This window comes from Vulpes vulpes, chromosome 10, assembly GCF_048418805.1.
Source record: "Vulpes vulpes isolate BD-2025 chromosome 10, VulVul3, whole genome shotgun sequence".
Taxonomy (NCBI): domain Eukaryota; kingdom Metazoa; phylum Chordata; class Mammalia; order Carnivora; family Canidae; genus Vulpes; species Vulpes vulpes.
Genome location: NC_132789.1, coordinates 38741026 through 38767878, shown reverse-complemented (window position 1 = coordinate 38767878; position 26853 = coordinate 38741026). Strand labels below are relative to the sequence as shown.

At 47.3% G+C, this 26853-nt stretch overlaps 1 protein-coding gene across 1 annotated transcript in view; it reads left to right on the top strand.

The window, feature by feature from the left end:
- The window catches only part of RIMKLA (ribosomal modification protein rimK like family member A), a 38848-nt gene extending 19414 nt beyond the window's left edge, over nt 1-19434 (top strand). The window contains exons 3-5 of the mRNA XM_025983645.2: nt 2878-2964; nt 9809-10012; nt 12420-19434. Coding sequence (XP_025839430.1) covers nt 2878-2964; nt 9809-10012; nt 12420-12910 — 782 coding nt within the window. The 3' untranslated portion in view covers nt 12911-19434. The remainder of the gene's footprint in view (nt 1-2877; nt 2965-9808; nt 10013-12419) is intronic.
- Nucleotides 19435-26853: the final 7419 nt, after the last annotated feature.

Below are 26853 nucleotides of genomic sequence, written 5' to 3'. Positions count from 1 at the left end.
TGGTGAAGAGGGAGAGGAGAGAGGACAGATGCCAATGAAAGAACATTCCAGGAAGGATGGTATAATTAAAGGTATTGTCTGGTTTTGTTTTGTTTTTAAAGATTTTATTTATTTGAGAGAGAGTAAGCGAGAACGAGTGAGAGTAAGCGAGAACGAGTGAGCACAAGCGAGGTGGAGGAGCAGAGGGTGAGGGAGAAGCAGGCTCCCACCTGGGGAGCACGGAGCCCGATGCAGGACTCGATCCCAGGACCCTGGATCATGACCAGAGCTGAAGGCAGATGCTCAACCGCTGAGCAACACCCCATCCCCGCCCCCGCACGGCACCCCTGTGGTCTGCTTCTGAAAGGACAAGTAACATAAGCACCTAGACGTGTGTTGGATTTAGCAGCAGGGACTTCAGTTTAGTGATGGGGAGAAAAGCCACTGTCAAGGGAGGCCCAGGGAATGAATGAGAAGTGAGACAATGCAAACCGGTTTGAGTAGCTTGATGGTGGGGGTTCAAGGTTGTCATTAAGGGGTGGGGCAGGGGCAAGGAATCGGGATCTTATTTGTCAAAGATGGGGGAGAGCCGAGCGTGTTTAAAATGGCAATGGAACTAGGAGGTTGGAGACCCTCTAGAGGGAGCTTAGTGGTGCCTGACCCCCGAGGAGGCGGGAGGGAAAGGGGTGTGAAGCACAGGTGCAGGGATGGCCTTGAGTAAGCAGGACCCCTCTCTCACTGTTTTATAGGGAAGGGAAAAAGGATAGCTAGAGAGGAGGTAAATAGGTCAGCCATGTCAGGAAGTAGGGGGTTCCCTTTTTTTGCTTTTTTAAGGAGATAGAAGTTTGTTGAGTGCACTGCAAGGGAGCAGCAGGCAGGACAGCAAAGGAGACACAGTCATCGGCCTGGAGGCAGTGGTGGGGGGGTTGGGGGGGACTGTAGTTAAGGGGGGTGAGGGGGATATGGGAACGTATGGAATTGTCTTTTCTTTTGGTTCCTGTGCCTGGTTGTCCCGTTGGTCAGCTAGGGCTTGTGGATATTTTGAGGTGGGTCACCTAATGAGCCTGTTCCAGTAAGAGGGTCCAACTAGAGGGTCACTGTGGGCCCTTCTACCTGACTCAGGCCCTCATCGCTCAAGCCCATTGCCTAAAAGCAGTCTCTACATCCCCGTGACAGATCAACCAGGGCAGATCTTTGGCATTTGGGCGGAGGTCCCGTCTTCAGTAGCTTCTTCATGCTGGCAGGTGGCTATGCTGTCCCTGCCCAAACTCGGTCAGGGATGCCTGGGTGGCCAGTGGTTGAGTGTCTGCCTTGGGCTCAGCTCGTGATCCCGGGGTCCTGGGATCGAGTCCCACGTCAGGCTCCCTGCATGGTGCCTGCTTCTCCCTCTGCCTGTGTCTCTGTCTCTCTCATGAATGAATAAATAAAATCTTTAAAAAAAAAACAACCCAACTTGTCGGTCCCTCAGGGGTTCTGTGCAGTTACAGACCAGAGCATGTATTATATCACTGTGCTGATTGGAGATGGGAATGAAATTCCTTGGCGGCCAGGTCCATGGGATTTCGGGGGCAGGGAGCCTCTGATGGGCTGGGGTTCTTATTGAATCGTCATTTGTATGTGCGATTGTGGGATTTACTCAGACACTTGGGAACATTGTTTGCCTGTCGATTAGAATGGCAGCTGGATCGGAGGGAACAAAGGGAATACCAGGGGGCCTGAAAGAAGCCAGGTGGCTGAGAGGCAGGCGCATCAGGAAAGGGTCCCCACCGAGTCCCTAATGTGTGGATTCACTGGAGAAGAGCTTCCACTGCCAATTACTCCTCAGGTTGGAGACCTCGAGGGACGGAGTGGGAGAGGAGAAGACAGGGCCCCTGGCCTTCACGGGCCCAGGTAGGCCAACCTGTTTGCCCTCAGACCTCCAGGCCCCCTGGAGAGCTGCCCTGGCCAGAGACCTTCTTCTGTCCAAGGAGCAGTACAGGGGTCAGACCGCCCACAGGCCAAAAAGAGAAGGGGGGAGGGAGGAAGGGTCCCTCCGGAGGGAGGGCGAGGGGGGACATCCCACCCTTTTGGGGTGGGGCAATCTGGTGGGTCCCCCTGGGGCTAAGGGTCCTCACCAAAGGGTAACCTCCCCCTGGGAAGTCATCAGTTCCCCAGGGTGCACCAGGCTGAGGCCCTGCCAGGGAGAGCCCTGGGCAGCCGACCTTCCCCATACGGGACACCAAATGTGGGGCATCCCAGCCAGGTGGGGGCTGGTGGCACGGGCTGGGGACACAGAGGAGACAGAAGTTCACACACCGTAGGGGAGCCGCGGGCAGGGCAGCAAAGGAGGCATGGTCTGCAGGAGTTCCTGCTTTCTTCTTTTTTTTTAAAGATTTATTTATTTATTTATTTGAGAGAGAGGGTGAGAGGGAATGCGAGTCGGGGGAGGGGCAGAGGGACAGGGCCTCCAGCAGTGCCAGATGTCACCTCCCATGAGACCCATGTCACCTCCCATGAGACCGCGACCGAGACGCTTAGCGGAGCTCCACGGCGTCCCCGGAGTTCCCTTCTAGTAAAACCGACTGTTGGTACCTTCTTCCCGCCCCTGATCATATGTGTGTGTGTGTGTGTGTGTGTGTGTGTGCGCGTGCACAGCCCTGCCGTGGTTTTATTCCAACCGTTACGGCGTGGGGGGGCCACAGCCGCGGAGCTGGGCCTTGTCAGGACTGCGGGAGCCCCCGGCACACCCTCGTCCTTGATCCGCGTTGGTTGCCTCCCCTGCCTGCTCCCACAGGTGTCACAGGGGGTTGAGCTGCTTTAATGGGAGGACCTGGAGGCCTGGGGAGGATTCGCACGAGGGGCCGCACTGGGCCGACCGCTCCGGCCTCAACTGCACTGACTTTCACCCTTTCTCGGCAGGTGGCCATGAAGACTTTTCAAAAATGATTGACGAAGCCGAGCCCCTGGGCTACCCGGTCGTGGTGAAGAGCACGCGAGGACACCGGGGTCAGTGCTGCTCCTCCGGGGCTTCCGCTGGGGCTGTGCGTCTGCCGGGAGAAGTGGGGACCCCCGGAGGGGCTCGGGGTCCTTCCCTCTGTCCCCTCCTCTCTGTCCCCCTGTCCTTGCTTCCTCAGACCCTTCTCATTCCCGCCCTGGCCTGGGCAGCAGGCTCCTGACTGGACTGACTGGCCTCCCCCACCTTGCCGCCAGGGCATCCTCTCTTCTTAGGGACTCATTCCTCTGAACCACCTGTTCCTGTCCTTCCCTCGCTAAAAACACGCCCTCCCACGGGCCTCGTGGCCTGTTCCACGAAGTCCGTGTTCCTCACCATAGCTCCGAAGGCCCCAAAGCTTCAGCCTTCCTCGGCAGCCCCTCTGGCTGCGTCAGCCCTCCCTAACCCGCTGCAGACCCCTTCTCCTTCACGACCTAGACCATGTATTTTCTTTTCTTTTTTCTTTATTATTTTTTTTAAGATTTTATTTATTTACTCATGAGAGACACACAGAGAGAGGCAGAGACACAGGCAGAGGGAGAAGCGGGCTCCATGCAGGGAGCCCGATGCGGGACTCGATCCCAGGACCCCGGGGTCACGCCCTGGACCGAAGGCAGGCACTCAACCGCTGAGCCACCCAGGAATCCACCTGGATTTTCTTTTCTTTAAACCTCTGCTCTCTTCCCTTTGCTGGCAAGGCCATCTTCCTCTGGCCTCTGGTGACTTCCACTCACCCGTGAAGGGCCGCCCCAGCTGACCGCCCCCTCCACTGTTGTTTCCTCCCCCCTGCCCAGCCCAGGTCCCCCTCCCTCTCTGGCAGCAGAGTGACTTGCTCTCCCCTTGTGTTTCCGTGGCACTTTGTCCACGCCTCTAACACAGTCACAGGTGTCTGTGCCCTTTTCCCTCGCTGGCTGCAGGCTGCTCGGCGGCAGGAACCCGGCCCCTTGCCTCTGTCCCCAACACCTGCTCTGGTGCTTGGGGCATAGCAGGGACCGGGAACTGAGAGGGGCAGGCACGCAGCTGGGAGGTCTCCCCGACAACGTGAGGGCAGGTACCTGCCGATGTGACCCCAGGGCGACTGCAGTGAGGGGAGGCACCTGGGACAGACAAGTGCCGAGGGGGTCCTGCTTTGGGGACTGGGTGGCGACATGGACTGGACACAGGCACTGCTGCTCCCAAGGAGCTGCAGTGTGCACAGGGTGGAGACGGTTGCATTGCAAGGTGACAACCTCTGAGGCAAGCTCGCCCAGCACCTGCTTGTGCCCGACAGCGGGGCCGATTCTGCCATGAGGCAGGGAGGGCCTCCCCAGAGGAGAAGGAGACTGAAGTTGGAGTCTGGAATTCCAACTGGAGGAAGCGAGGAAGCAAACACACAGGAGCAGGTGTGAGCAAAGCAACCTGTGCGAGCCCAGGGATCCTACTGAGGAGAAAGGAATGAGTTGGGGGGCACTGTGGGGCCCTTAATACTATTCAGATGGATATGCTACAGGCCTGAAGTTCAATGTCTCGTTTTTTTTGTTGTTGTTGTGCTAAAATATACAGTAATTGAGAATTCAACTCATATTTATTGAGTGCCTAGAGAGTGCCAGGCACTGTTGTAGGCTCTGGGGATACAGAAGGGAACAAAGCAAAAACCCCTATCCTCAAGGAGCTCATGTCGTAGAGAGGTAAGACAGACAATAAACAGAAATTAGATAAAATACATCATATTTTCAAACGTTTTAAAAATTGAGATGTAGGGGCGCCTGGGTGGCTCAGTCACTTAAGCATCCGACTCTTGGTTTCAACTCCAGTCATGATCTCAGGGTCGTGGGATGGAGCCGTGTGTCGGGCTCCACACTCCACAGGGAGTCTGCTGGAGATTCTCACATTCCCTCTCCCTTCCTCCTCCAACCCTCACTTCTGTGCTCTCTCTTTAAAAAAAAATAAAAATAGGGGCACCTGGGTGGCTCAGTGATTGAGTGTCTGCCTTCGGCTCAGGTCATGATCCCGGGGTTCTGGGATCGAGTCCTCCATCAGGCTCCCTGTGGGGAGCCTGCTTCTCCCTCTGCCTTTGTCTCTGCCTCTCTCATGAATAAATACGTAAAACATTTTTTAAAAATAAAATTACAATAAAACATTGAGATGTAATTCACATAACAGTTCACCATTCTTAAGTGTACAATTTAGTAGATTTTGGTATATTCACTATTGTGTGCAACCATAGCCACCATCTAACTTCAGAACCTTTCCATCCCAAAAAAGAAACCCTGTGCCTACTAGGGGTCAGTCACAGTTGCCTCCCCTAGTCTTTGGCAGCCACAATCTGCTTTATGGATTTGCCTATACTGAACGTGTCCTATCAATGGAATCCTACACCGTAGCCTTTTGTGTCTGGCTCCTTGGACTTAGCGTGTTGTCTTCAGGGGTCATCCATGTTGTAACATAGATCAGCCCCTCATTCCTTCTTAATAATCCCTCAGTAATAGGCTGTTGTGCGGATAGACCACATTCTGTTTATCTGTTCATCAGCTGATGGACATCTAGTTGTCTCTACTTTGTGGCTGTTATGCATAATGCTGCTGTGGGCATGTGTATGAGCGTCGAGGTGAACATATGCTTTCATTTCTCTTGGGTATGTATCTACCTAAGTGTGAGCTGTGGGGTCATGTGGTGACTCTCTGTGTAGCTTCAGAGGAACTGCCAAACTATTTTCCACAACGGTTGTGTCATTTTACAGGCCTACCAGTAGTGCATAAGGGTTCAGATTTCTCCACATCCTCCCTAATCCTTATTTTATTCATTCACTCATTTATTTATTTATTATTTTTTTTAGAATACTAAATAAAACTTTTTGATTGATTGTTTTGATTTATATATTTAAATATTTAATTTATTTATTTGAGAGAGAGAGAGAGAGAGAGAGAGGGAAAGCATGGGCAGGAAAGAGAGGGAGAAGCAGGTTCCCCACTAAGCAAGGAGCCTGACATGGGACTTGATCCCAGGACCCTGGGATCATGACCTGAGCTGAACCGACTGAGCCATCCAGGTACCCCTGACTGTATATATTAATCTGAGAGTTTGTAGCCTGAAAACTGGGCAGGCCTAACTCTTAGAATATACATATATGAATGTCTTCTTTGTCTTGACAAATTAAGCTAATAGTCACCATACTTACATCATAAAAACAAGCCACAGGCCAAATTACATGTTTTCCAAGCACTAGTAATGTAGGGCCCATTGGATGTATGGATGTATGGATGTATGTATTTTTATTTAAATTCAGTTAATTGGGGATCCCTGGGTGGCTCAGCGGTTTAGTGCCTGCCTTCAGCCCAGGGCGTGATCCTGGAGACTCGGGATCGAGTCCCACGTCAGGCTCCCTGCGTGGAGCCTGCTTCTCCCTCTGCCTGTGTCTCTGCCTCTCTCTGTGTGCATCTCTCATGAATAAATAAATAAAATCTTAAAAAATAAATAAATAAATTCAATTAATTAACATACAACGTATTATTGGTTTCAGAGGTAGAGGTCAGTGATTCATCAGGCTTATATAACACCCAGTGCTCATCACATCATGCGCTCATCACCCAGTTACCCCATCCCCCCAACACCTTCCCCTCCAGTGACCCTCACTTTGTTTCCTGTGATTAAGAGTCTCTCATGGTTTGTCTACCTTTCTGATTTCATCTCGTTTTATTTTTCCCTCTCTTTCTGAATTTTTAAAATATTCTTTGAGGTCTAATTGACATACAGCATAATTAATGTCAGTTTTAGTTGTACAGTATAATAATTCAATATTTATATACATTATGGTCAGACAAAGTCTAGTTAACATCCATCACCGTACAGAATTTTTTTTTCTCATGATGAGAACTTTTAGCAACTTTCAAACATGTGATTTGTTTTTATTACCACCATCCCAGTGGGTGTAAGGCATCTTAATGTGGTTTCGCTTTGTGTTTTCATAATGACTAGTGACGTTGAGCATCTTTTCCTGTGCTTATTGGACATTTGTAGATCTTTGGACAACTGTCTATTCAAATCCTTTGCCCACTTTTCAGTTGGATTATTTGCCTTTTTTATTGCTGAGGGGTTTTTTTCTTTTTAAAGATTTATTTGTTTTGCGGGAGGAGGGGGAGAGAGAATCCTAAGCAGACTCCATGCTGAGGGCAGAGCCTCCTGAAGGGCTTGATCTCACAACCCTGAGATCACGATATGAGCCAAAACCAAGAAGAGTTGGATGCTCAACCAACTGCACCACCCAAGTGCCCCTTTTTATTGCTGAGTTTTTAAGAGTTCACAACATAGAAACATAATGTGAACATGTTTTTTTCCCCACCCTGTAGTTTGTCTTTTCACTTTCTTGATAGTATCCGTGGATGTACAGAAGGTTTTGATTTTGATGGAGTTCAATTCATCTATTTTTCTTTCCTTTGGTGGCTTGTGCTTTTAGATGTCATTTTGTGGCTGCCTCATCCCAGGTCACACAGATTGACACCTGTGTTTCCTTCTAAGAGTTTTATAGTTTTAGCTCCTACCTTTCTTTGAGTCTTTGATCCATTTTGAGCTGATTTTTGTATATGGTGTGATGAAAGAGTCCAGCTTCCTTCTTTTGCATGTGGCTATCTAGTTGTAACTCTTGTCAAAAATCACCTGTCTGTATGAGGGTTTATTCTGGGCTCTCGGTTCTATTGCATTGGTCTGTACGTCTCTCATCTTATGCCAGGCCACACTCTCTTCATTACTGTAACGTTGTAATAAGTTTTGAAGTTGGGAAGTTGTGCTCCAACTTTGTCCTTTTTTTTTTTCTTTCTTTGAAGATTGTGTTGGATATTTGGCATCCTTGACTTTCCTTTTTTTTTTTTTTTTTTTTTTTTAATGTGAGACACACAGAGAGGGAGAGAGAGAGGCAGAGACACAGGCAGAGGGAGAAGCAGGCTCCATGCTGGGAGCCCGACGTGGGACTTGATCCCAGGTCTCCAGGATCACACCCTTGGCTGAAGGTGGCACTAAACCACTGAGCCACCGGGCTGCCCATCCTTGCCTTTCCATATGAATTTTGGGATCAGCTTGTCAACTTCTGCAAAAAAAAGAAAAAAGAAAAAAAAGGAAGTTAGACTTTTGGTGGGATCTGTATTGAATCTGTAGGTCAGCTGGAGGAGTGTTGCTATCTTAACAATATGAAGTCCTCCGGTCCCTGAACATGGGGTATCTTTCCATTTACTTAGATCTTTAATTTCGCTCAAAAATGTTTTGTAGTTTTCAGTGATAAGTCTTATACTTCTTTGGTTAAATTTATTCCTTAACTTTTTTGTTCCTTTTGATGTTCTGGTAAATGGAATTGTGTTCTTAATTTCGTTTTCAGGTTGTTCGTTGCTGGTGTCACACATAGTATCTTAGGGAAAATGGATTGGGAGTAAACAAATTATAGCAGCAGTTATACTCTGGCCTATAGAAATAAATCTAAAGAAGACAGTGCAAGGGTACGGGCTGTGCCCTTGAGAAAGTTACTAATCTTGTAGACCTTTATTTCCCTGTACTGTAAAATAAAAAATAACCATCCTGTCCTAATGGCTTCATAGGGCTAATCTGAGGTATAAATGAAATGATAAAACCATCTATTTGGCACATGAGAGATGATTAATCTAAGTCCTCTTTCCCACTCCCTTCCCCTTTTTCCTCTGTTCCTGAAAACTGTAGCTCCTTTAGTAATTTCAGACTAAGTCCTATATTAGAACCTGCCAGGAACCAAGGAACCAAGCCCCTATATCTAGCCCCCATCTCTACTGAAAATCCTACCTAATGCTCAGGGAACCCCTAGTGCCTATAATTGAATCCCAGCCATCTGTGGTCAGACGCCAGGTCTCCTGGTGCCAAATGTCCAGTGGCAGAGACATGTGTTGGAGGATACTTCTCAGTCTTCTATGCCCTGAGGGGCTGATACCCATCACTCTTTTTGTTAAGACTTCAGAAAGGTCCCACTCCTTTTTTTTAAATTTTTTTTTCCCACTCCTTTTAATGTGGTGACACAAATTTTAGAAAAACCATCTCTTTGTTCCATATTTGTGAACAGGAAGGCTCAGGCTGAGTGTGCTCATGTCAGATTTGTAGAGCAAACCTATCAGGAACTCCCACTCAGATCTGTCAGCTAATATGTAAATGGAAAGGGAGATGCCAAGTGATTATAAAAGCACTGGTGATTCAGGCAGAAAATAAAGTATTTGGAGTCAAGAAGAAATGCTTTCCCTAGATAGAAGTGTATAGGTCATTCCTTTTTAGAGTTAAACAGGTACAGCCAGATAATAAGTTTCTCATGTTTAGAAGGAGGAGGGTGTCTGTCGGAGGTTCCCTCTTTGGACTCCCAGACCTTGTCCATAGACCTCTCTTAATGCCATATCCTGCTGTGTTGTGCTTACCTTTTGGGGGTCTCTCTCTGCCTAGACTTGGAATTCCTCTACAGTGTGTTCCATTAATTATGTTCTGTAAACACTGATTGAGGTTCAGCTTTGTACCTCGACCCACCGTGAGCTTTGGGGCCTTCACAAGCTGGAGATTAGACTCAGCCTAATCCTGGGGTGAGAGGAGATGCTAACTGCTTTTGGAACTGAATTGACTAGAGCCTTACGATTTTATCTTGGCCTCTTCTGTGTGTTTCTGGAACACATTATTATTCCTAAAAGAAGAGTTGTGGTAGAGGGAGAGGGAGCTGAGGAAAGCCAAGAGAAAGTTTGGCAGCCATTTGAGAAGAAGCGAGAGTCTGGTCAGAGAAAGGGAAGGGGCTCAGGTAAGGCAAGTTCAGAAAGAAACGACAGTGGTAGGGACAGGGAGATGGGAGGGCAGAGGCTTCTCTAACCACTCCTCTTGCTCTGTCTTCTTCAGGAAAAGCTGTTTTTCTCGCAAGAGATAAACATCACCTCTCAGACATCTGCCATCTGATCCGCCATGATGTGCCCTACCTGTTCCAGAAATATGTGAAGGAGTCACATGGCAAAGATATCCGAGTGGTGGTGGTAGGGGGCCGGGTGATAGGCTCAATGCTTCGCTGCTCCACAGATGGACGGATGCAGAGCAACTGCTCTCTCGGTAAGGTAGACAAGCTCACGGTCAATTTTTTCATTAGGTTGTTTGCACCCATTCAGTAAATGTGGATCGATCCCTCCTATCTTGTCAGGTCCTCCGCTGCACACCAGGATCACAGATAAGGATTAGAAACAAGCTCTGTCCTGTCACAGCAAGCAGCCCGGGAAAAGGACAGATGGGTCAGTGTCACAGACGGTGCTGTGACACAGGTCAGGCCTGGGCATCGGGACACTGAGAGGGAGCCTTGTCTGGTAGGCGTTGGGACTCAGCAGTCAGGTTTAAACTAGGCAGTGACATGTGGACCCGGGCTTGAGAAAAACTGACACGTGGGTAGAGGAGGGATTGAAGGCAGGAGGCAAGGAGAGGAGCTTAGAAGATTTTTACAACTGTCGAGGCAAGAAATAATGAGAGTCAACACCAAGGCAATGCAGAAGGCAGAGTGTATTTCGTGTTTACGTTGTAATTGAAGATTGGGTTTTTCCTATATGTATGATATTATTAGAAAGCTGCAGTTCATATTTGGATCAAATGCATAACACCATCCCACGAACCTATTGTTAATCTTGTTTTCTGTTATGGTGGATGGAGATGTTCCAGGAGAGAGATAAATTATTGTCCCCATCACAAAAAGCCATTGTCACCCTCATCGAATGAATGTGTATGTTGCTAATCTGAAAAAAAAAAAAAAAAAGTGCCCACGGTTATATCCTAAATGACCCGGTGAGTATACCAAGGCTAGTGACTAATAAAGAGACTGAGACACCAATTCGGCTCTTCCTTTATTAATACTGGTTAAGCAGTTGGCAGGAGCGGACTCTACAAGAACGTGTGTAATTAATGAGAGAGGCTCACGGCCCCACAAAGGAGAAGACCTGAAAGCAGATCGTTGCAGGACACTTGATGGAGTGTTGTGATGCGGGCAGATGCCAGGCTCAGGTTGACACAGTGCTAAGTACTCAAGACGCGGTCTCATCTCATTAATCTCATTAGCGTGTGTGTGGTGCCACCATGTTGAACCTCTTGTATTATGTTGTCTTTTGTAGTCACCTTACAAGATGCATTCTTTAAGTAGGTAGGAACCAGATGGTTTTGCCATTTGCCCATGTTGCTTTCCTTGGTGAGCTAGTCTAAAATTCTTTTATAGCCTTTTCCTTATACATTCTAGCAGGTGGAGAAGGGATGGCGTTAAGGAAAAGGCATGAATCCTTGGACCTGAGAATACAGGTCTTAAGTCTTTCCATGGAGACTGTTAAACCTGAGGTCTTAGCTTCATAGTAGGTAAGGACAGTCAGACTATCTTTGGTATGGGATTTTGTCTCACAAGCCTATCCATCTACCTCTTCCTAAAATATAATATTAATTTTTTAAAAAAGGATTTTTAAATTTATTTTGGAGGTGGAGGGAGGGGCAGAGGGAGTCAGAGAATCCCTAGCAGACTCCATGCTGAGCGTGGAGCCTGATGTGGGTCTGGATGCCATGGCCCTGAGGTCATGACCTGAGCCAAAATCAAGAGTCAGATGCTTAACTGACTGGTTCACTCAGGCGCCCCAACAAAATGTTAATTTTGCCTTTTTCTGTACAAAAGCAATGCATTCTCATGTAGAAAATTTGGAAAATATGGCAAAGTCCAATAAAAAAGATATTTATCATTAATCCCGTCCGTTAAAGACAGGCATTGTTAACATTTCTGTATTGTTCTTTCTGGCAATGTCTTTTGGCACGGTTGTGGTCATGCTGCAGTCTTTAATCTTTCCAAGTATTTTTCCGTGGGATAACAAACTCTCAATGGGCATTATTATTCATGATTATAAAATATGCTGCTTCCCTCTATTGTGAGAGGTTTCTAGTTTTTCATTTACTCACCAACAAATATTTAGTGAGTGCCTGCTATATCCCAGGATTTTTGTTTTCCAGTATTTTATGTTATTTTTTTAAGATTTTATTCATTCATCTGAGAGAGAGGCCCAGAGAGACAGTGTGAGCATAAGCAGGGGGAGGAGCAGAGGGAGAGGGAGAAGCAGGCTCCCCGCTGAGCAGATCCGGGGTCTCCAGGATCGTGACCCCGAGCTGAAGGCAGCCGCTTGCTGACTGAGCCACCCAGGCTCCCCTCCAGGATTTTAAGTACCTCTGCCATCACCATCTTTGTGCATACAGCTTTTTTTTCCGTTACGTAAGACTATTTCCTTAGTGGTAGATCAGAGGAAATAAACATTTTTAAAACTCCTAGATAAGCAGTGACCCTATTGTTTTCCCAAAGGGCATCCTGATTTCCAAGCGGATCTTCTATGGGTACTAAGAATGCCCATCTCACTGCCTCTCCTCAGCACTCCCCCCCGCCATCTCTTCTCTGAAGGGTCAGCGTGGCCCTAGTGTCTGATGTCACCATTATGTCACTGTGCTTTCCCCACAGGTGGTGTGGGCGTCATGTGCCCGCTGACAGAACAAGGCAAGCAGTTGGCTATTCAGGTATCTAACATCCTGGGCATGGACTTCTGTGGCATCGATCTGCTCATTATGGACGACGGCTCCTTTGTGGTGTGCGAGGCAAATGCCAACGTCGGCTTCCTAGCCTTCGACCAGGCGTGCAATTTAGACGTGGGTGGCATCATCGCGGACTACACCATGTCCTTGCTGCCCAATAGGCAGACTGGCAAGATGGCTGTGCTCCCAGGACTGTCCAGTCCCAGGGAGAAGAAAGAGCCAGATGGCTGCGCTTCAGCTCAGGGAGTCGCAGAGAGCGTCTACGCCATCAACAATGGGTCTACCTCTAGTGAGAGTGAGCCTGAACTGGGAGAGATCCGGGATTCCTCAGTGAGCACCACGGGGGCCTCGCCCCCCATGCTGCCCGACCCCAGCTACAACATTAACAACAGGATTGCTTCAGAATTAAAACTTAAGTGAATTCCTGCTTTTTGGCAGCATTTAAACCAAATCCTACTGCTTCCCTGTAGTTTTGAGTGAATAAAATCTGGACTAACGTGATTTCATTTGCACAGGAACTAAGAAATCCCATCTGGGCACTCCGCATTCTTTCTAACGGTGATTTAAGCAAACGGCTTAGCTTTGTGGTTTTTACAAAGACTGAAATAAAAACACCACGAGCAACATCCCGACTGATCAACTTGAGACGGATCGGTGTCTGCCGCAAGCACTTGGATACCACGGCTGACTTTTAAGGCGCTGACTCTGTCGCTGCTTCTGGCTGCTATCAGCAGAGCCAGTGGACTCGGAAGGGCTCCCGGAAGTACTGTCCTCGGAGGCCACCACCAGATGGAGGCCAGTGCAGAAGAGATGGAATGTGACTGCAGTTACGTGCCCTTCGTTAAGTGTGTGTGTGTGTGATGCTTGAAGAATACAGTTCAGTCTCTGCTCCCCGTCAATCACCATCTTGGCCATATTTCTCTGACACTCAGGATATGGTGTTTTAGGGAGCTTCCTCATTAGCATTTTCGATGAAGCACTTTGTAGAAAGTTTGAGATTGAGCGTTACTTGACTTCACTGGTTGGCAGGTACCTGCTGTGTAACTGGGGCTTTCTACAAATTGCTTTGCCACTCCGAATTTATAGACCCTGCTTCACAACTAATGCCAGCCCCAGCAGCCTCTTGCACCTTTGCTGCCTTTGGCCTCAGCTGGAAATGCACTTCAACGAGCTAGTGGCCACACACTCTTTCTTCTGCGTGCACTAGAGTTGAACGCCATGAACTTTCTTGTCAATGGACTCTGTTCATTTGTCATCCAGCAGCCGGTGGGTTTTTATCATAGAGAGCTTACTGGAAGATAATCATTTCCCCCTTTCTCTCCTAAAACTTTGTGTACTGCTTAGCTGTAGGAGGTTCTCTTGTATGCATTGGTGTTGTGGGCCTGTTGGGTAGATAGAGCCATTGGAAACACACTCTAATCCCCTTGACATTCTAGTCCTAGCCAGGTCCCAGAGACCAGTCCTTACCCACTTTTCCAAACTGGGGAGACTCAGGAATTACTCATTGCACATTTTAGGGGAGGAGGGGGTTGGATAGTGTGGACAGGACACCAAGTGCTTTTCACTTTAACTCTTGAAGCAGCAAAGGATGATCTTTCCCTTGGGAGAAATTGCGGAGGTGGGTTTTCCATTTCCACTTAATGAAGTATGATGAGAGTGAGCAAGCCTCCCTTTTTAACCAAATACACTAAAACATAAGCACTCAAGAGTTACCATAATCTGTGTTGTTTCCTTGGGAGACCACACTCTTGAGTTGTGATGTTGCACGTGCCAAGAATGGGTGGAAGTCGTCTTTGGGATTATCTCTGAAGCCCTGCAAGGAAAGATGCCTCACAGCCTTATACTCAGACTTCATTTTTTCACACTACCCTTCCCAGAGGTAGTTCCAAGCTCCATCACCCATTTTCTTTATCAGACTTACCTTCTAATGCTCTTCGACTGTTCCAAAAAAGAAAAAAAAATCATCCCTCAAAACACCAGTCTACCCATAAAGGACAACAATGAGGAAGCAAGCTTTCAAGTGGACAGTTTCCAAGGAAGGCTCTAGAAATAGTCTGAGTTAAGGACAGCTTCACTGGACTACACGTACATCTTCCCAAGGTGACTAGTGTGAAGGCAGCAACACCCATCTGGGTGTATAAATCCCTGTACTTACTCTGCTGTACATGTAAAATGTGTACAAAGTCAAAACTAGTACATTTTTTTTCACAACACATTTAAATAGAAATTGGCTTTTAAAATATTGTGGCTAAAAGCACATCTCACCAAGTAATGCGCAGTTGAAACGCGTTTGGCTCCATGTAATGGAGATACCGCACTACACAGTTGTAGTTTAAATGCAGTCCAGCCTAGGTTGCATGCCACTCAATTGTAACTCTAGTAACGCGTCTTGTACAGTTGACAAATGATAAATACTTCACCTTTAGACAGGTTAAGACATTTACCTTATCTTTACCACTCAGGGTGGGTTCAGAAGGATAGTTCAAGGTCTGTTCTTGTTGGAATTGTCCAAATGCTTTCTACGTAAACATCTGAACCAAGTGGTGACCCTCTGGAAGCTGCATTTGCTCATTCCCACTGTTCACTGTAAGCCCAGGTGCTTACAGTGCCCACCCCCCACCTGGAGGGTGCTTCCAGCTGCTAGTGACATCTGTAGTCCTTGGCACCATTGCTTGAGATCTAGCCCCTGCCTGGAAGCAGAGAAAGCTAGATCGCACCTAGATCACAGCTTCCTCCCTGGATTTCCCACACTGGCCATGGGCCCTGGGAGCCTTGGTCGCGGGTCTGGGCCACACTTGTTACGGCCGCCCGCCAGGCTGCTGAAAGGAGCCACAGATGTGGCCACAGAGCCACATCCTGGTCCTGACTTTCCCCTTAAAGAGCTGACTCACCTTGTACAGGCAGGTGGACTCTGCCTCCCATTTTTCCATTCTTCCAATAGGGAAGACGCCCCTTTACCTCTTGAGGCTGCTTTGAGGTTGAAGTGAGTTAATTAATGAGACTGTGCATCATGTGGGAGGTGGTAAAAGAATACCTCCCGCATCTGGCTTTAGAAGTTTCTCATCGTCCCTCCTCTGAGGGAGTCAAGAAAAAGGCCATGGATTCTTGGCATTAGCACACTAGACCATGAGAAAGGATGCAGCTTCTCAGAGGCCTTACCACCTGAAAGGATTAAGGCTCTCATGTATTCGCACAGCCTTCTGGATGGATCGTATCTAACCTGGAACTCTTGACTCTCCTATATCAACAGTCTTCCTTCTGTAACATAAATTGCAGTGTCTGTATAAGGTCTTCCCATTATCTGATAGTAGCATCTTGAAACTGGTCAAAACTTGAATGCCAATAGCTCCGTCACTCAGAATATATATGATTCTGCACTTGGGAAAAATGTCTTCATGGTATCTGATTGCTGGGGGGTGGGGGCTTGCAAGAATGTGGGCTTGGGGCTTCGGGGCTGTAACATCTGATAAAACGGTGTGAGTGGATCATAAGCTCTTACTATCGCCGTTCCAGACTCATTGCTCCCAGCTAAGAGGGGATTCCGTGACGCCTGGGGATGGGGCGAGGAGGAAAGGGAAGGAGAAAGGTCTTGGATGGTTTTGTGACATTGCAGGGGGAGAAATAAGAAATTGGGATCATTTGGGATTCCAGGCGGAAGGAAGAAGAAATGGCTTTTCCGTGGGTTGTTTCAGTGAAAGAATCATGCACACGCATTCATTAGAGGTAGGGGTCTCGGAAACTGTTTCGTATAAAGAAAATGAATTACACGGATTCTCATTGACCTTGGGGAAGTGGGAGAGACCTGCCTCGGCACTTGCTCAAGTCCTGAGGAATGCTGGTCTTGATGCAAGTCCCAGGGAGACGGAAGCGGTTTGGGGGGGTGGGTCCAGGATCCCCCAAGTAACAGCAGGCCCTGCTGCAGAAGAGCACCTGCAGGTGAGCCTTGGGCACCCAGCTTCTCCGAGGTGGGTCTGAGGGGCCGTGTCCGAGTGAATCCAAAGCCATTAGAACGGGACACCTCAGCTTCCGTACTTTCCTTTGCATCTGCAGGTGAGGCTTCTGTTTGCTGTCACACTGCAGATGTTTGGGGACAAGCCCTGACGACAGTCTCTCTTGTCTCTGGACTTAGCATCCTCCCATCTGCTGCTACAGCTATTAGGCCAAGCCGCGTGCTGTTTTTGACTTTCTCTGAGACTCGAGGTCAGATTGGGACTTCAAAATGCTTCCACCTGGAAGACCTCCCCATCTCAGGAAAATGTTGTCGGAATCCTTCCTTAAAACTATATTATGCTGCCATTCCCAGTGTATGGCCGGACCCTGCAGCCCTCCCTTCTAAAACACTCCCTCGAGTCTGACCACTTTGTTCCTTCAAGCTTCTCAGTTCCCTTCTCCAGGTGTGGTTCCCGTGCCAGCGTGTGGCCCTCTCCTGGGCCCTGTGCTGGCATCCCAACCCCATTTGGTAGTCTCGCTGTGCCATTTCATGCTCACCGTGCCTCCGAGGCAAGACTGAGGATGTCACCCGTCAAGTGGACCCAGGAATAACCACACTCCCGACACCAGTTCAGTCCCCCCATTTTATAGATGGAGGATCTGAAACCCAGGAGCCAAGAGCATGTAGCTAGTCAGCGGCAGGGTGGGGACGCGGGCAGGCCCATTCCCCATTCTGGCTCAGCACACTGCCAGAGGTGGCTCTGTTCTCCCCTGGGGCTTAGCACTTGCTGTCACCCTGGACTCCCCCTCTGCCCTTTGTCCTGCTGGGCCTCTGCTCACAATCAACATGGTGTTGATGCGCCAGCTCTGAAGGGTTTATCTCTTGGATGGCTTTGAATGAGTCCTAGAGGCGTATATGAGGTTTTCTAGGGTGCAAGCTGGCGTGTGGCCTGTGCCTTCAGACCCACCAAGACCCATTCAGCCCCACCTCACGCTGTCAGTGATGGATGAGAGAGGGAAAGGCCCTGCTGAGCTGGCCGAAGGCTCCCTGGGCCCCAACTTAGCTGACGTTTCCCCGCTGCGGAATGTCTTGGATGTGTGGAGGCCTTTGTGGGCCTCTGTGGAGGTCAAAGGCTTGGAGGTCCCAAACTTCTCCCATCCGGCACTCCTGCCGGGGGATCCTGATGGATGCACACGTTCCAGTTGCAATTGGCCACAAAGTCAAAAGTCTCCTTCCACTTCAAACCCACGGTGCATTCACCTGCAGCCCAGCCACGAGGCCAGATTCTTCCCTCTTGTAGCCCATAGGTCAGCTGAGGCCCACGTACCCCCTGGGATCCAGGCACATCTGATAACTGGGCCTTTGGATGTCTGCTCTCTAAGGCGCTGACATTTTGGCAGTCCCAGCTGACTCCAGACTTCTACCTCGTTTTAGGCAATGACGGGGTCTCCTCCCTGCCGTGCATCAATGACACAAAGCTCAGTTCCCTCTCCCATTTCTGCACACAACAAAATTCAAATGCGCCAGCATATGTGTGTGCATGTGTGTTCCAGTGACCTGAGGGGAAGGAAGCAAGAGGTTACAGCAATGCAGACATGATACCGCCCCCCTCCATAAAGGGTTCTTTGGATACATCACCAAGGAGCCCATCACCTTCTACCCCACAAGTACCTGTCTCTCTGCTTGGGGCAAACCAAATCCACTTAAGTGCTCTTGGACAGCAGTGAGGCCAGTCCTTTTCTTAATTTGATTTCTGCCAATGCCCTTACCTTGGAGAGTTCCCCTTCTCCAATGGGTGGCTTATTAAAGGCATTTTCTTAAGCAAAAAAAGCAAAAACGGCTCCTTCCTCAAGAGGAACTGCAGTGTCACCACTTAGGGTGGTACATTTTCCATTCATTCTATGCTAACCAGGCATCACAGCAACCAGAGGCCCCACTGTCAGGGGCTTCACTCTCAGTGGAAGGCAACATGGGCTAAGGTCAATAATGCCAGTTTGAGCTTGACATCCCGGGTGCAAATCCTGACCACATAACCTATGGCTTGTGTGACCTTGGGAGAGTCACTTAATCTGGCCAAACCTTCATTTCTCTACCTATAAATGTGATAAACACGATCGCGAATGTGAAGCACTTAACCACATGCCTAGCTTTCAGCAGCTTCGTTCCCACTGTCAGCAGTCACGGGTGGCTCCTGCCTGTCATCAGGGCTCAGGGTCAAGGGATGAGAGCGAGCACACAGCAGCTCTACAGCTGGGGAGGGAGGAGGGCGAGGAGGCCTGGCAGCTATTTAACGATGGGCAGGTTCCATCCATCCTGGAGATTCTATGATGCTAGAGTGTAGGATCTAGGTGGTGCATTTGGCTTCATGTACTTGTGTTTGAAGGAAAGCCTGCCTTGGACAACGGGGAGTCTGGAAAGCTGGCAAGCAGCCTGCCCTTGGATGATTTAGCACCTGGTTTCTTCGACTTTTCCTGTATTAGGTTTGCTGGCTTTGCATCAAATGGAAGGAGGAAGTGCCAGGGACTTGAATTAAATCTGTCACACAGAGGGTGAGGGGGTGCAGAAGGCCAGGGCTGCGTGGGGAACTCCAATAGCCCAACAGCACCATCTGGGCTTGGCAGCGATGACAGCCCTGAGATCAGATGCAAGGAGCCCAGAAAGTAGCTACTATCCTGCCACCCTGCGCCTGTGGAGTGGGGCGCCCAGAATCTCCCATCTAGAAAGAATGCTCATCTCCTCTAAGGGGCGGCCGGGGCTCTCCATCCCTTTGCGGAACTAACAGAGGTCTCTGAAGACAGGATTAGGCAGGTGGCTGGCGTGTTTTCATCCCACCGGGGAAGTCTCCGGAGTGCCAGTGGTGTCCTGGAGCCAGCTCATCCTGGCCCATGAGACTGGATTGTTAGCATTTTCAGGAATTCAGTGAGCTGGTGTTTTGTTTTTTTAAACATGACTAAAGTGTATCACACAGAAATCAAGTGTATTAAAAACATGGGTAATAAATACTCAAATGTCATCACTTCCTGATTTTTTGACTACGTTTTCCTCTGCTCGATGCTGTTGAGCTTGTGCTGTCATTTCCTCGCGGTAGAGACGCCTACGATGAGCAGCGAGCTGCTGTGCGGCTCTGCAAACGCCACCGTGCCGTGACCCTGGCCACTTGAAATCGGCCACGATGGGGTAGCTACCTGCCAGCAATGGGCAGATGCCACATGGCAGGCTGTTACCCCTGGAGGGCTGGTGGTGAAACAGGCATCAGCACACACCTGCTACTTGGTGACCGAGGAAGAAATTGAGCCCCACGAGCACTGAAGGAGCTGGTTCCCAGGGGCTTGGCCTGTGTGAGGTCCTCCTTGCAGCAGGTGCCCTGGTGTAGTGCGCAGAGCTGACCAAGAAAGACGCTTGAGAACACTGCTCCTCTGCTTGTTTTGTCTTGCCTCTGTTTGCCATGCGTGAGAAATCTTGTTTACTTCACTCCGAAACTTCTGGAGACATCAGAGAGTTCTGGCTCCCTGCAGGCTGTACCTTAGCCCAGTTCCCTCCAGCAGAGTGAAGGGCGGTTTCTCCTGCCCCACTGGCAAAGTGCAAATGTGCTGCAAGGAATATATCTTACCTGGGCCTGGAGAGAGCTCCTTGCCAAGTGGTGTCTTCAGCAATAACAATGTTAAGTCCCCCAACAGGGAAGAAATCGTTTATAACTGATTGTTTTTGCTGTCTTCGCTTTTTTATTAAAATGACGACTGTGGGACAAAATGCTTGGTTTGCCTCTGTTCCCCACACTCCGTGCCTTTTGGTGGTTCTTTTTAAGTAAGAACCACACGCTGAAGCTACATTTTATTATCTTCATATCACAAAACGAGGGGAAAGCTTCACAAAAACTTCATCCTATTCACTTGCACACCAGCTGCATCCTGAAAAACCATAATTTTCCTTTCAAACGCGGAGTGTCGTCTGAATTGTAATATTGCCAACTCTCAACTGTCAAGATGATGGAGGAAAATACTAATGCAGATGGTTTGAGCGTGTCACGGGCCTGCTCCATGAGCTCTCTTGCACTGACATTTGAATTAAGATTCAAGGAGCAAATGAGAGCTGAAAGCCTTTAACAAGGGTCGCGTGGTGCAGTCAGGGCCCCAGGGGACTGAAGGAATCTGTGCAACCACCTGAAGAAGGCACCCCGGGGACGCCTGGGGGTGGCTCAGGGTTGAGCACCTGCTTTCGACTCAGGGTGTGATGCTGGGGTCCTGGGATCAAGTCCCGCATCGGGCTCCCTGCAGGGACCCTGCTTCTCCCTCTGCCTCTCTGTCTCATGAATAAATAAAATATTAAAAAAAAAAAAAAAAAAAAGAATGCTCCCAGGTCAGGCTGAGCCACAGGGACCTGTATTTGCCTGATACTTCACAGGCTGTGCTGGGAGAAACAGGCATAAGACCTTTAGCACCTTACGACGGTCAGCACCAGGCCGGAGACCCTTGAACTAGGGCTGTTCCCCAATTTGTGAGGGTCGGGGAACCCAGCCTGAGTCAAGAGATTGGCAGGGTAATCCCTGATTGTTGCTGCCGGGGATGATTTGGGGGATGCCACTGTCCTACCCCTCATGTGTCCTTTGACCTAAACATCGGGAAATGTGACCTATGTTTCTTTTTATTCTTTTTATTTGATGTGAGAATCTTCAAAGGACACAAAAGCACAGAAAACACCCAGCGTGGAGCCCAATGTGGGGCTTCAACTCACAACCCTGAGGTCAAGACCTGAGCTGAGATCAAGAGTCAGACACTTCACTGACTGAGCCCTAGCATGTATCTCTTTTTTTAAGAGAAGACCCTTCCTTATGCCTTTACCCAACCAAAAAAAAATTAACAATAATTCCTTGGTACCATCTACTTCCCATTCTACGTCAAATTCCCCTAGTTGTCTCAAAAAGAACTCCCTTTAGCTGCACTGTAGTTCAGGGTATTTGATGGGGCAGGAGGTACATTGGAAAGGGTGGTGACTGTTTCCCCATCCTCCTGACTTTGGCTCTGGCAGAAACTGTGCCACCTGTGGAGACACCACTGGAGGGGCACCAGCTGGCTACAGACATCTTTCCAAGTGGTTGAGTCTTGGGACTTCCTCTCCTCAAGGAATAGGCCTACGAAGCTCCCCTTCTATTTTCCAGGGTCCCACGGTCTCCCCCTGAGACCCACCCAGACTGTGTGCTGCGGACACCCCTGGTTGTCACCGTGGCACCCACTCCACTGCTTCTCCTGCACCTGTGTCTTTCACTGCAGGTATTTCCTAAATCAGGGAAGAGGCCTCTCCCAAGGGTTGCCACTTTCACCAGCCTCAGATCTACCATACCCTCAGGGAATCACAGCTCTTCAGCTCTCCCAAAGCGCTGTGGCCTCCTCATTTGTCAGGAAATTTTGGCTGGATTCCTCATGGGATGCGTGGTGGAGCTTCTGAGCAGCAGCACATGTGTCACATCTGAACACACATCTCTCACTGGAGACACGGGGCGACTGATGCCCTGCCTGCTTCAGGATTTTCTTTTGCTACAAAGAACATTAAGACCATTGGTTGGTGAACTATGAATAAGGTCCGTATTTTATCATCTGATAGTATCATATCAGGGTTAATTCCTGATTTTGATGATTGTGCTGCCAAGCATATGGAAGAGCATGTCCTTGTTTTTAGAAAATACACATTCAGTGTTGGGGGGTGAAGGGGCATCATGTCTGCAACTTACCTTCCAATGGTTCAGAAAACAGTGAATAGCTAGGGAGGAAAAGTGATAAAGCAAATGTGGTAAAATGTTAACATTTGGGGAATCTGGATGAAAGGGACAAGGGGATTCTTTGCATGAACAGGTTTCAGTCAAGAAACCTGAAATTATGTCTACCTCCTCTGCTGGGTTTTCTCCATTAATCCTTCAGTCTGGGGGCATTTCCTTGTCTCTCTTCTCTTCCATGGGCGATCTCCTCTATCCCTGGTATTAGTTACCATCTACCTGATGTTCTCAAAGTTCTCTCTCTCTCTTTTAAAAAAAATATTTTATTTAAATTCAATTTGCCAATGTGTAGTATAACACCCAGTGCTCATCCCATCAAATCAAATTTCTCTCTGGAACCTAGGCTTCTTCTCATAATGCCAGATGGTATGTCCTGTCGCCTACCTTTTTGTCTGGTCCCTGAATGTCTCACCGGTTCCTCCAACTCACCTTGCCCCAGTCTGAGTACATGTTCCCCTCCCCTTCCCTCTCCTCCCCTTACAGGCCCTCTCCTCCTCCACGCCCCCCTCACCTGCCTGCATGGTGCCAACTGCTTGCTCAAACCAGAAGAAAATAAACTGCAACTCCAGTGCTCCCTTTGGGCTGCTCTCTTCCTAATCCTTCGTGGACATTTTTGTTTCTTGTGGTGAGACTTGACTTTCAAACTAGGAGAGGTCTTTCGTCACTGCCTTGTTCATCAAGATGTTCTAGAAGATCTGTGATCTTTGCAAAGGTTTGCAAGCAATGGACAATGATTTTATAATATATAATCCTAGGTTTATCACCTGGTTGCAACATCCATATGCTTTTAAAGCCTGCTAGCATTTATTTAACCATTTGTTAACTACTGAAACTGTATGTTTGTGTGGGCACATATTAAAATATATTAAAATATTTCTCTCTGTTGCGTTGCCATCAATATTGATGAATATCAGGAAAGACATACTTTTTCTATCAAACAAAATGATGACATGGTCTGTCATTCAAGTAATGGTTCATTATCCTTTTTTGAAGTACTTACTTTGTCAGATGTTTGTTTTTCATGACCTGTTATTCTTTTTTTTTAAGATTTGATTTATTCATTTGAGAGAGAGAAGAGAGCACAAGCAAGGAGAGGAGGAGGAGAGGAGGGAGAGAGGGAGAGAAAGAAGGAAAGGAAGAGGGAGGATGAGAGGCAAAGCAGACTTTCCACTGAGCAGGGAGGCTGATCCCAGGATTCTAGGATCATGACCTGAGCCAAAGGCAGACACTTAACCAACTGAGCCACCCAGATGCCCCTATGGATCTGCTGGGAGATGTCACACTTTATAGCATCATTGTGAATACAGAGCCACCTCACTTGCGAGTTGTACACCTGTAGTGGGAGCTTCTGGTGGCAGAGCAGTTTGTTACTGATCTTGGTCATCTGAGGATCAGTGACACAGCACCACTCCATACCTGTGCAGTGATAAAATGTTATATAGCAGGAATACAGAGCAAGTACTCAAAAGTGAATTTTTGTTAATGTTCATAGACAAATGATATAATTTGTGACAATGAACATGTACTTGCTGGTAGAAAAGATTTAGCTAGACCTTTCAAGGATGATTTATCAGCTCCAAGCCTGCAAGTTCTGCTGAAGATGCATAGGGAAGATGTGATGACCTGGTGGGAAGAGAAGAGTCACTCTGTGAAGGACCCACTGCATCACCAGAACTCCTGGTTCTCTTTAGCCTGCTTATACCTTTTTGGGTCAAGTAAACCACATTTCACAGAGATCATTGGAACTGAGATTATGTCCCGCATCACTGTATCATGTATGAAAATGAAATACATCTTCATTGAAGAGTCAAAAAAAATGAGGGCAAAATAAAACCTTTTAAGATTAATGAAAGAGAAAATCTGAGAATTTGCCATCAGCACACCCTCACTACAGGAAATCTCAAATGAAGCACCATCAGTACACCTTCACATGGAAATCCCAGGTGAGCCAGATGAAAGTATGAAAAACAAGAAAGAATATGATGACTTTATAAAATAAAAATAATTGTGATTTGTGATGTAAGACATATTTGAAATAAATAATAGTGATAATATACAAGTTAGAGCAGTAAATGGAATTAAAATGTTTTAAAGGTCTTATATTATTGGGGATGAGGGTTATACATCCTGAAGAGCTCAAGACCTTATTAGTTAGGAATGAATATTTGAATTTCTGGGGTAACCACTGAAAGACTAGAAGCATAGTATATAACCTACAAGCTAGTAGAGAGGAGGAGAAAATAGAATGGGAAAAATATATAATCAATCCAAAAGAAAGAAGAAAATAGAACATGCAGATCAAAGAGAAGACACAAAATAAGAACGTAGATTTAAACTCAAATAATTTAGTACGTAAATAAAATGTAAATGGCTAAATGATGATTTAACAATTGCAGATATAAAAATATCTAGTTCTATTTTTACGAGAGATATATCTAAAAATAAGGATATAGATTATTAGAAAGTAAAAGATTGCAAGAAGAAATATCAAGTGTTTTGGTAAGGGTTCAGTTGGGAGAACAGAAGCCTCTAGACATTTTTAAGTAAGGAGCTTTATTCAATACAGGGAATTAGAGGCTTACATGATCTTTGAAATCGCTGGGTGATAAAGACCAAGGAGCAAAGGTCAGCAAGCTGCTTTCACAGAAAATCTGCTTTCAGGAAAGCAACCGGATGATTTTCAAGAAGATTAATGGCTGCTTCTTCTCATCCAGCCTCCAACTCCTGTGTAGTTGCCCCTGATTGGCTGAATTCAATCCAGAATCATGGAAGAAAAAAGAGGGAACTGTAGTTCTAAGTTCCCCATTGGATACAGAGATAATGCTGAAGGAAACCATGAGGATGCCTTGCTGGTATCAAGCAATCCAGCCCCAAAGGAAACGGAGGTAGCTACATTACTACCAGACCAAAACAGACTCTAAGGTGAAAAGTGTTAACTAGAGATAAAAGAATCACTTCATAGTACAGAAAATAAAGATTCAATTCACCAGGAAAGTCTAATGTTTGAATTTGTACTTGCCTAATAATAATAAAGCCTCAAAATATATAAAGCAAAAATGGATGGAACTACAAAGAGAAACAGATACATCCGCAATCATAATGGATAGATTTTAAATGCCTCTCCCAGAAATAAACAAGTAATTCAACAAGGATATGCAAGACTTGAAAATATGAACAGGCTCGACTTAACAGACATACACAGGGCAATGTGCCCAATAATTCTATTCTTCTCTAGCACAGACAGAATGTTTTCAAATATTGAGCATATCCTGAGCCATACAGCAAACCACAACAAAGTTCTAAAAGTCAGAATTGTACACAGCATATTTTATGACTTCAATAAAATTAAGCTAAAAGTCAACAACAAAGAAGGAATTAAAGTTACCACCTTCTTTTAAAAATTAAGAATCATATTTCTAATGGACTCATAGATCATAGAAAATTAAATATTTAGTGCAAAGTGACAATTGAAATGCTGCCTTTCATATTGTTAGGATATGCCTTGTTAGGATAAACTAAGGCAGTATTTAGAGGAACATTTATAGCTTTAAATGCAAATTTTCAAAACGCAGAAAGACTGTATCCCCCACACCCTTCTATGGCAAAGACCTGATGATTAAATTACTAAACATATGGAAAAGTAGAAGGTTATGGCCTATAATCAAGAGGAAAATCAGTCAAAAGGAACAATAAATTGGGGTGCCTGGTTAGCTCAGTTAGTTAGGTGTCTGACTTCGGCTCAGGTCATGATCTCAGAGTCCTGGGATGGAGTCCTATGTCTTACTCCCTGTTTAGTGGGGAGTCTGCTTCTCCCTCTCCCTCTGCCCCTCCGCCTGCTTATGCATGCTCACATGCTCTCTCTCGCTCTCTCTCAAATAAATAAAATCTTTTTTAAAAAGAACAATAAGTATAAACACTCTAATTTACACAATGAGTTTATAAATAGATTCAGTGAGGAAGGACGCATGAACAAAACCTCAGAGGTGGTAGGAGGACAGAGAATGGAGCAACGAAGAAGGAAGAAAGGGACTGATGAATATGGTGAGGAGGGAGCTAGAGTTTAGTGAAATGGCCTTGGGAGACTTCCTAGGAACAGGGAAGTTCCAGTATTTTCTTGTAAATTATCTGCTGAAGAGTGGTCGATCCTCCTCCTCACCCCTCCAAACTTCATCACACATCTCTTTGAAAGAGTGGACCCATACCCCGGGCTAGTGGGTAAGAATCCAGAAGCACGGGGTATGTTCCAGAAGAGAGGAAAACAGCTGCATGAAGGTTGTGCAGAGGAGAATGCACCTGGAGTGACAGTAAGGCCCTGTGACTTCATAGCCACCGTGGAGAAGCTCAGAACACGCACTGGTGTGGAATGGGGGTTCCAGCAGATTTTACCTAGACCTGAAGGGGCAACACGGCCACCTGACCCCACCTGACATATTTTTATTAACTTACAGTGAGGAACACAAAACTGTCTCCCAAGGCCTCAACTTCCATATCCTCTCCCTTGGATGAAGATCTTATCCAGGAAGCAAAGTGCTACTGGGCAGGCTGCTTGGAGAGTCTGGAGAAAAGAAGGATGTGCTAGATGACCAGAGGCATCGATGGGACAGGCCGAAATAGCCACAGTCATATCTGGGCCGTTTTACAACAATAATGAATGAGATTCTGGGG